This window comes from Ciconia boyciana, chromosome 5 (assembly GCF_034638445.1).
Source record: "Ciconia boyciana chromosome 5, ASM3463844v1, whole genome shotgun sequence".
NCBI classification, from domain to species: domain Eukaryota; kingdom Metazoa; phylum Chordata; class Aves; order Ciconiiformes; family Ciconiidae; genus Ciconia; species Ciconia boyciana.
The window spans coordinates 55,595,145-55,606,431 of NC_132938.1; the positions used below are offsets into that span (position 1 = coordinate 55,595,145).

Sequence of the window (11,287 nt, forward strand, 5' to 3'; positions counted from 1 at the left end):
GGAGTAATTGCATTGATCTCTGAAGCACTTCTCTTCTTTGGCAGACTCTTGCCACCTTTGATGTTTTAAATTATATTTAAAAAAATAAAAACAAACCACATTACCATGAATTAACTACAAACCTGATAACAATTTTATTAAAATAATTCTGATACCTAAATGCATCTATTAAAAAAAAAAAAAACAAACCACCACACAAACACCACACTGTGGCCAGTAATATTAAAAGCACTGTAGATAATGATTACTTTTTTCAAAGTTGTTTTACTTGATTTCAATTAGGAAAAGTCATCACACAAAGAAGCTAAAAATCATTATTTCTCATCTGCATCCTCCAATGAATTACTGTTTCCAAAATTCTGACATATTCTAGTTTGTATCCCAAAGAGTTTCAATAAAGTAAAATATTGAATAAAATTGTAGAGTAAAAACCAAAAGCAAAATTTCACTATTTACTCTATAATGGTAAAGACCCTGCCATTGATGAAGACCTCAGCAAGCCAGGTTCTAAACAGTAATCTAATCAGTACCAGTTCCTTCACTTCAAACATTTTAGTGTCCTAAACATTTTAGTTATAATTGAGCTTTATGTACAGAAACCTCTATACTTAAGTGCATCAAACTAGAACTAGAAGACTGTGGTTTTCTTAATAACTAAGAAGCTACAGCATTCTTTTTTTTTTTTTTTTTCCCATACATTCTGGAGGATTTATATGGTTTTACAAGTGAGCTCCATGGTAATTCTTAAAACAGTAGAGATAGCCTGTTGTAGACATCAGGAAAAAATGTAATCATCTGCCAAGAAAATTAATTAGAAAACAAGACTGAAGTACTTGACTTCCTACTACTCTAAATGGGACATAAGACAAGAACTGTGAGGAAAACCTTAGATTTCCAAACAACTTCATCATTAGTGCTGCTACTGTAACTGCAAACATTGAAAATGCATTTTCTGCATACTTTTAAAATTAGCATCTTTACTAAATGTAAGTTTTCAGATATAGCTTGCTTTATTTTTGACCAATGATATCTCTCATTGTAACACATTATTTATGCAGTATTATAGCAGGTGTGATGGAAAACAGTGTAGCACAAGAATAAATTAATAGAAGTACATAACATGATGTATCTCAGTTGAAACGTGAAGATGCCATTCCGCAAAGCCTGCCATCTGCCACCTTTTGTAGCATATTGTTCTCACCACTACACTCTCATAAAACACAATAGTGATCCACAGCTTCCACAATGAACAACCAATAATCAAATAGAAGTGCCAAAGATAAGTGTCTAATTACATCACTAATTTCAAACTATTATGTCTAAAAACAGAGTAAAGGTTCTCATATGGAACATCATTACTTAATGAGTTATTTGATCTTTTTCCATTATAGTTTAAGCTGGAGGAAGATTCCGGAAAAAGAAGATAAACAAGGAAGAGCAGTAAAGACACTTTATGATACTCTATGACTGTGATTTTATCATTCTAGTACAAAATTTAATGCAACAAACAGCATTATCACCTTTTCCCACTTGGGAACGTATATAGCAGTTGGTCTGTCCTAAATGATTGTACGGTAAGGAAAAAAAAAAAAAATCACCACTAAAAGTAAGTACACTACATAACATACACAACTATAACATGGATTTTTTCACTGTCGGTTAGCCCCATGCTTTAGACAGTCTAATTCTTTCCGTAGTTGCATTGTTTTATGTATTTTGTAGCTGCTGGTACTGATACTACTTCAGTCATACTATGCTCTTGTTGTATAAAGTTTACCCTACATATTAAAGCTTAAAAAGCTGAATTTACATTTTTGTTCTTGACATAAGGACTTAATTATACATCTAAAGATGGGTTCCATTTCAAGTTATAAGCATCACTCTTCTTTAAGATTAATAGGAAGTACTGCCTCAGGCAAACAGCATCCCTGATCAGCTCCCAGTAGTGAGAGACACTACTCCCACACATTTATCTTTGCTAGCAGACAGGAGAGGGAAAAAAAAAAAAAGTTAAAAACTCTCCCTACAATGCCTAGAAGTACTCAAGAAAGCATTAGGAAGATCAGACTTCTGCATTCCAAGGACAACAGGCACAAGAGTCATGTCCAATTCTGATTTTTTCACCTGACCCCCGCTTCATGCTCCCTAGCTAAAATACCAGCAGTCTATGTGGCACCAACTTAAAACCATAGCCCCCCCTCCAGCTTTGAGACCTCACACAATTGCAACAGGCAGGTCAGGTTCCAGAGCAGGAGAGGGGGAAACCACCATGCAGCAGCCACGGTGGCAGCCTCCCCTGCTGCATGCACAGCAGTTGTACTAGAAGGTATACAAACACCTGCTGCAGTCTCTGCCACACTTTGTTCCCATCACATAAAAACACAAGAACGACAACATTGGATCAAACTAAACTTCCACCTTGGCCAGTATTACCATCTTGCTTGCTGATCTGCCGTAGAAGGGTAAGCATGCGGCAATATTTCTCCTAATACTCACTGCCAGATTCTAGCAATCTGCAGCTAAAGAACTTCCTACAAAAGTACATTTAATACCTTTTCAGAATTTCTGCTTCCACCAATTTGTCTAATCTTTGACCACATAACTATGTACCATTTTGTTCTGAACATTTCACTGGATAATTTCACATGATACCCCTCATTTTTTGCATTAGGAAGAAAAAAGAAATAAACAGTCACTTCTCATCCATCTGTTCTATGAAAGTCAACACTACATAGGCTTCTATCATCTTGGTTGTAACTCTTCCAGGATGAAGAACCCTAATCTATCTAATGACTCCTTAAGAAAATGTCTCTTCATATCTATGATCATCCCTGTATGTATTTTAATTTTATAATACACTTTCAGAGAGGGGTAACCAGAACTTCAGGTAACAATGAATCTGAAGACAAACTGTGGCATTTATGCAAGGGCATAATAAGGTTTTATGGTTTGTTTTCTATCCCTTTTCTAATAATTCCTAATAGTTTAGTTGCCTTTTTTTTCCTGACTGCTACTGTGCTTTGAGCTAGCATTTGCTTCGAATGAAGTGTTATAATTTTAAGATCTCTCGTGCTGTATGTAATTTCAGCATCCTTGGTTTTAATGTGGAAAATTAAGATTGGTTTTCCCAAGTTCATTTATCTGCACTGAATCTCCCATGCCATTTTGTCACTCCATCATGCAGTATCACAAAGTCTTTGTTCAGCTCTTTGTAACAAGATTTCATTTTTACTACCTTGAATAAATCAGTGCAGTGAGCAAACTTTACCACCTTGCTCATCCCTTTTTTCCAGATCACTTATGGGATATTAGATAGCAGAGACCCTAGAACAAATTCCTGTGAGACTCCCTTACATAAGAAAGCCAGCAATTATTTCTCATCTTGGTTTCTGTTTATTGACAATTACTAAACCTTGATACATGGAAGTTCAATTTCTTTAAACTCATTTGGTGACACCATTCAAAGTCTTTCTGTAAACTCTTGTAGAATACATCAATTAAATCAAAATTACTGCTTGTTTACTGGCCCTTTCAAAGACCTGTAATAGGTTTGTACGGCACCTTACAAGTTGCACAGAGTCTTTCCCATTATATCAATCTTATCCACATGCCTACAGCTCTATCCTTTACCACGTCATTTGGTGGAATTTACTTCACACAGAAGCCAGACTTACCAGCCCTACAGTTCCCAATGTTTCTGTTAAAACTCTTCAAAAATGTATCATGTACACTACCACCTGTTCTCTCAGTACTAACAAAACTGTAAGTAATAGTTTGCACACCATGGTTAGTCAGTCAGTGGTTTCATACATGAGTTTCATTAAAACTCTTTGGTGAACACAATCTTGCTCAGGGATCTTATCTAGGCAATTTTTTCACCCAACAACCCAATTCTAAGAAAGCTCCTCCAAAACGCATACAAAGAGAGACTGCACTGTGGGAACCTCCTTCAGCTCTTTTCCAGTCAACGAGGACAACATTCAGCTTTCAGCTTTTTTTCCTATGTCTTTGTTTTCTTTGGATAATCCTTTTATACCTGTAAAAGGATCAGCTGTTTGCCCTGTAAATTCTCCAGCAGGCTTCCTACCTGTGATGTATTTGTACAAGGATTCTTAGTAGTTTCTATTTCTTTGAAAACTCATTCCTCATAATCATTTTTACCTACCCTATTGTCTTTTTATATTCAATTTGTGAGTTTAAGAGTTTCATCTTACTCTCAATAAATAATTTTACCCAGATTTTGTGTACACTAGTTCATTTTAATTGTTCTAGAATCCAGCTGATAAGTGACAGGTATTTGCCCTACCATTCTAGTATAATTTTTGTTAACAGGGTCCATGCCACTTGCAAGCATTTCACCCATTTGGCTGAGCCCTTCCACTTCTTTGTGAAAAGCTTTATCATTCTACATAATTCCCTTTTTTGAAATTAAAACACACTTACCATTTGCTATGAGTTGTTTTCTATTCTTTCAAGAATGCAAAATTTAAGTACTTTATAGCCACTCTGAGACTAGCTAGACAGTAGTAACATTCTGAAACATGCTGCTCAGAAGGTCAAAATTGGCTCTCCTCTTCTGCAATCCACGAATCATTTCTTTATTGTGTCTAAAGAGTGCTGGCCCACTCTCAGCACACTGCCAAGCCTGAGATCCCAACTCAAAGTGTAGAGGGGTAACCAAAACCTTCCCTGTAATTCTGTTTTTGTCACCACAGGCCTCTTGATAGTCCTTGCTACACCACCACTCCTACCCGTCTAACATTGTATTTTGCTACTGAGAGATGGAATTTCAGTTCAGTTTAAAATTGTTGTTGACAAAATACCAGCTTACTTGTATATGACTTTAAGGGGACTCAGGTAGGAATAGTTTGTTTGGGTTTGGGGATTTGTTTTGTTTTACTGCAACTAACTGCAACTAACACAAAATATGCTGTTGCTCTTAAAGAATTTGTATACTGACAAAGACCAGTTGATTGTTTTCTTTCCACCGGTTTCTGGTATATTTTATGTCTCTAAAACTGAGCAGTCCAGTTCTCTTTTCCTATTTTTTACACTTACAACACCTAGAAAAAATCATGAATACTTAGTTCAGCTTCCTATTTACCTAATGAGTTTTATTAACATCTGTTTTATCTTTATTTGAGGTTTCTACAACTTCACTAACAAGAGCATATGCCATAACAAATTCTGTAATCTTGCACACACGCCACTTTTGCCCCTAGTCCCAGTTTAAGCAATAAGGTCATAATGCACAGTTGGGTTATATGTTCTCATGGGAAGCATGAACACCTCAGCCATAAGGCCTGCCAATCTCCTGCTCGCTCTCATGCATGGATTAAGATGACATGATCCCAGACCTGCAAAATCTTCAAACTGTTACATTTCTAGTTCAGTAAACACAACATTAATCAACAAAAATAACTACTAAACATACAGAAAATAATGTCATTCAATCAAACTACAAGTTCTCCGTTTTGTTATTATTATTTAACAATAAATGTATGTGTAAAATAAAGCAATAAAAATCTGCCCACCTTGGGAAGGTCTCTACCTTTGCTCTCAACATCAACTGAATTCACTTTTCTCTTTCAGAGACAAGTATTTAACAAAACTAATGCACAATTCTTTTCCTTTAGAAGCTGTTGTCTTGTTAGTTCATTAGGCTACAAACACATTTTTAGCTACAGCACAATCTGTAACTTCAAATAAGTAAAAAAAAAAAACCCACATGCAAACAAAAAAAACACCACAAACAACAACAAAAAAAGTTTAGGAAATATGACAACTACCTAAAAAGACGAAGGGAAAACTGAGGTTTTTAAACATCAGATAGCATTCACCTTCAGGGGCTACATTATAAGAATCTTACTACAGAAAAAAAAAGAAACTAGGGGAAACAGAGAGGACACATGAGATTAAATAATAATCATAACAAATAGTATCTTCCTGTATTTTCTTCCATTGTTGGCCAACTTACTTGTAAGAAGAGGTTATTCTATTCAGATCTGTTATAAGAATACTGCTGATTGTTGGCATCCTAAGAACAAGGTTTCAAACTTTAGATGGTAAAAGATGCATGGAGATGGCTAATCTCCAACTCCACCCTCCCCTATTGTTTACCCCTAAAATTGCTACAGAACTTAGATATTTTAAACTGGGATCATTATGATCATGTACCCTAATAAATACAGTAAGTAGAAAGCACTGGATCAATAAAAGCACATTGAAAACAATTTTAAGATTGAATCTATTTCTCTGTGAGTAAAGCAATGCCTAACTGCCAATTTATTTTCAGCAGAGATTTTATTGTGCTCAAATGCATTACTGTCTTCATGGTCACTGGAGCAGTTTTCAATCTACTTGTCACTTTATTTCTAAACTGCAGCAATATCGAAGTAAAGGCAAAAAAAACCCAAGAAAATAATATATCATTGTTTTATATACTTTTGACCATTGTTGATTTTTTTTTTCAGTAAGCCAAAGTAAAAAGTAAAAATCTTAAAACTTTTTAAATTTATTTAAAGCATAAAGTTTCTCACTTAACCCTAAATATGAGTCTTATGGACTTCAGTGTTTTTATGATTATAAACTGTATCTTTAATCCCACCGTTACTGGAAAGCAAAGAATACTATACTTTCAGAATGGCTTTCTAAGTAATCTGCTGTAATGGGGTTTAAAGCAGTACATAGACTCATCACTTATCCTAGTAGTTGCAAATCTGAAGATAGGGAAAGGACCAATATTTGTATGTTTTGGTAATATTTTTAGAAATACACAGAGCTCTGGCAAAAAAAAAAAAAAGTTAATGCAACCAAATAGAAAAGTGTATGTGCTACAAATAGAAAAGTCATTGAAAAGTTCTCAAGTCATTTTAAGGCTTAGTGGAGATGGAAAAATTGAACTGGCTTCATACTATCATATTATTTATATGCTAAACTACATCATCTTAGTCTCCATAAAAAAAAAATTAGAAAACCTTCTTACAAAGATATTCTTGTAACATTCACAGTCTAGTCACAAAATAACATCCACAGTAAAACATATTTATACCTCACTGTACACTAACTTCTATTTGAGATTCACTTCTACTTTAGGCCGTACTAGACTTCTTAAACAATTTTTAACCTTAAATAAAAGATACTATTACCTCACTACTCTAAAAGGGCACACCTACTTCACTAGAGTGCAGCCTAGTGAGAGGGAAAAAAAATATGCTTTTATACTTTTTATGCAAAGCACGGTGATCTCCAAGCTAAGGTAAATACCTGAGACAATCTCGCTGAAGAACGGAGCACAGGTACATTCACACTGTTGAGAAACTGCGCAGCGTCGATCTATGCGTTACAAACTCAGAGGCACCTCTCAAATCACTAGCTCTGCACCACCTTAACACCTCTCCCGTTCACGCCCCGCCCGTTGGCGGCTAACGAAACGTATTACTGCTTCTTCACGTATGTTTTTATTACGTTCAGCCCTCTACGCGCCTAACAAATTGAAGAGCCGACCCTCGCTCTACGCCGGCAACGCGCCTCAGGGGCCGGCGCGGTCCCTCAGCGCTGCTGCACCCGGCCCCGCGGCCGCGCTCGTGCCCCTCGGAAGGGCCGAGCGCCGCTTGCACGCAGGCGGCTGGGAGCAGGCGCGGCCAGAGCAGCCCCGCTCAGGCCCGACAGGCTGCTCCGTACGGGACCGGTAACCGCAGCGCCCAGCCGCGGGCACTGCGGCGGAGAGGGCGGACGCTGTGAGGAAAGCGACTGCCCGCCGAGCCGCAGGGGCTTGGCCCACAGCGGAGAGGAGGGGAGCCTGCCAGGCGCCCGCCCTCCGCCATTGCCTGCCGTTCGCCGCGTCTCCAGCCCCAGGCGGGAGAGGCCGGGCCCTCCGCAGGAGCCGGCCCCGCCCGTCGCCGTCGCAGCGAGGGCCGGTGGCGGCCCCGCCGGGCAGCGCCGCTCCTCAGCCGGGGGCCGCGGCTGCCACCGCCTTCTTTCCCTCTTCCCCACCCCAGCCTCCCCGCGCCGCCTCCCGCGGTCGGGCCTTACGGGTTTGCGGTGAAGGTCTTCACAGCTCGGGGGCCGTGGCACGGCAGGTAGCCGCCGCCGCCTGTCCCGACCCGGGCCGTAGCGGCTTTCCCAGGCACCGAGTCAGACTGAGGAAGCATGCCCATAAAGGAGTTACTCCCTCCCATTTAATTGCTTCATCCGTTAAAGTGGTACTTGGCCTGCAGCAGAGCTTTTTTTCACGTTCATCTTGCAGTAGTGGCTGCTACCATTCAGTCTCCTCCCAGAGTCACGGTAAACCAGAAACAAGTATGGTGATGGTGCTTTTGAACGGCCTCATTCTGTTTATTTTACTGGGTCCTAACCCGGTTCTGTGTCCTCGTTAATGACTAGGGAGTAGTAACAATAGCGGGAATCCCTCAGCTACAGTACCCATATCCTACAGAAACTGTAGGAGACGTGAGGAGACAACAAAGACATTTGGGAAATAAGTAGCACGTCTCGAAAACAGGCGGCAAAGCTTTCCTCCAGCAAGCTTCAAACAAGGCTAAACTAGGCCCTGAAATGATTATTGCTAATAAATATTATTACATGTTGTGCGGCTTCCATCTTTGTTTCCCAAAAACTCTCAAGTGACAAATGCTGATCACAACTTTTTGCTCCCACACCCCAGTGACTGAGCTACATGCATAGTTTCTAGCCTTTTGTCCATACGTAGCGCTGATTTCCAAACTGCTGATGACTGGCCTCAATGTTTGCTTTCAAAATGCAGCGCTCTGTTCAAACGTGCCCTCTTTCTGCTTGGAGCCCAGGAGCAGCTAGATTACTTGTTTCTTTGCACCAAGCTTACAACCAAAGAGTACAGGTGATTTTCTGAAGACACTTGATACCACATCTTGGTACATCCACTCAAACCACAAAGAAATGCAGGAAGACCAATGAAGGAGCACGTTTTCTCCCTTGACGTGTGCATTCAGATGGGAGATGATACATCAGGTATTTCCCATTGCTGAAAAAGGACAAGCATAGGTAAAGCAGTTACCTCCAAGCAGGCAATCATTCTGTCGTGATTTAGCTTCAGTCAGCAACTAAGCACCACACAGCCGCTCACTCTCCCTCCCCTGCCTCCCCAGTCGGACGGGGGAGAGAATCTGAAGAGTAAAAGTAAGAAGACTCGTGGGCTGGGATAAGAACAGTTTAATAATTAAAATAACAACAACAAATTGTAATGAAAAGGAAAACGATGAGAGACAGAGAAACAAAACCCAGGAAAAAACAACAACAAAAAACCAAGAGATGCAACCGCTCACCACCCGCTGACTGATGCCAAGCCCGTCCCCGAGCAGCGATCACTGCTCTCCAGCCAACTCCTCCCAGTTTATATACTGAGCATGACGCCATATGGTATGGCATAGCCCTTTGGCCAGTTTGGGTCAGCTGTCCTGGCTGTGCCCTCTCCCAGCTTCTTGTGCACCTGGCAGAGCATGGGAACCTGAAAAGTCCTTGACTGGTGCAAACATTACTTAACACATTGATGTTTTAATAGTTGCTATCATCATTATTCTCATACTAAATCCAAGACACAGCACTATACCAGCTACTAGGAAGAAAATTAACTCTATATCCCAGCTGAAACCAGGACACATTCACACCCTATTGTTTCCATCAACCTACACCTTTTATTAGAATTGTATTTACTGAGGGCATGTTAAGGTTCTGAGTCTCCTATTTAAACATACCTCAGCCTTTCTGGGAACATCTTACATTCACATGGAGCATTTGTATAAAACTGGTGCAGATTCCTCGTGACCACAGCTGGCTGTGCAGGCAGCTAATTTAGCCCCCAACCTGAAAAACTAAAAATACGCTAATAAAATTTAAACTCAAGAGGGATTTAATTCTCAAGAGAATTATTTTTTTTCTTAACATTAGGCCTGCATATGTGAAAAAAATGGAAATATACACAAAGTTTAAAATATTTACTCACCTTCATTGGTACTAATAGGCAGAATTTCTTGATATGGTTTTCAACAATAGCTTTGTAGAAAAGACATTAAAAAAAGAAACACACGACGGCAAGAAAAGAAATACTACAGAGGTAGCTGTAGATGGCGCGTTTCCCCAATTTTCCTCAGGTTATATGCGGTATAACTGAACTCTGCCCATTTCACCATTGCAAACGTGATGCAGCAGAAAGCTTTCCAATTTCCAGTACTTTCACCAAAAAAAGTATTTATAAATATCTTCAGGCTACTACAGCTCTGACATTAAACATATCCATACCGTACTATCTGTTCACATTAAGAAATCATACTTCATCAACAGCCATTCCAGAATTATAGGGTCACTTTAAAAAGCTGCTACAAGTGGAAATCAATAATGAAACTCTTCTATAATAAGTGATATTCTTCCTGTTTAGGTAAAGTATTCATGATTTTTATTCAGGTTGTGTATGTGAAATGCTAATGGAGCTCTCACATAAGCAAAGTCTTAAATATGCATGACAAGGATCAGAGGTCACCTGACTATGGGCCTCTAACCCAGGACTGACAGTGACCCCTGGGCCAATACCCGCATTCAGTATACAGGAGTCTCTGCTTCTCTAATCATTTCTGGAGCAGGCTTCATGCAGCAAAAACTGCAGGCTTCTGCTCCTCTCTTTTTCTGGTATCATCCCTGTTTGAATTTGATGTAGTCATATGTTCCTATCTGAGGTTGGAAAGAAATTGCTATAGTATAAAATCTTGTAAGGAGAGGAAGCCAATAAAAATAGATGTGTTTTACATCTCCAAATAAAATTTAGAAGACTCACACAGGCATCCCCATAAAAAACAATTTCACAACATGAAACTAGCAGATAAGCAGTTTGCCAAAATACCGGGGGGGGGGGGAAGAGATGTATTTTGGGGTGGTTCACATGAGACGTCCCAGGCTTAAAATGCAGTATGAGAGACAAAGCCATTAGACATGAAGGAAAGCTTCCTAGTGAAGAGTGTTTCATGAAACTTGTAGAAATTAAACAATGTAAATAGACACTTTTAAAATAAAAATGTAAATATTCAAAATACAAAGCATTAAATATATTTAAAAGAAAAGAGTTGCCCAAGCAGCGTGAAAAGGTGCTTTAATAATGCTCTGCTCTTATTTCTGGTACACCTAAGATCATTTAGATTCTGAAATTCATCTAGTCTGAATTACACTATACAAAGGTGCTGTATAAAAGGTGCAATAAATCCTCAAGACAACATAGCAGTGAGAGAGGACTACATTTTACAAAAGGCGGGGGGGGGGGGGG

The 11,287-nt window shown here is 39.3% G+C and overlaps 1 protein-coding gene across 3 annotated transcripts in view; it reads right to left on the minus strand.

The window, feature by feature from the left end:
- Positions 1-8,130, minus strand: part of STPG2 (sperm tail PG-rich repeat containing 2) — a 54,819-nt gene extending 46,689 nt beyond the window's left edge. For 2 of the 3 annotated variants that reach the window (XM_072862584.1, XM_072862582.1), the window contains exon 1: positions 7,267-7,402. In XM_072862584.1, the coding sequence (XP_072718685.1) occupies positions 7,267-7,304 (38 nt within the window). In that variant the 5' untranslated portion in view covers positions 7,305-7,402. Of the gene's footprint in view, positions 1-7,266; positions 7,403-8,034 lie in introns of those variants that run through there. The other variant, XR_012042678.1, reaches the window with a different exon arrangement.
- Between the last annotated feature and the right edge of the window lie 3,157 nt (positions 8,131-11,287).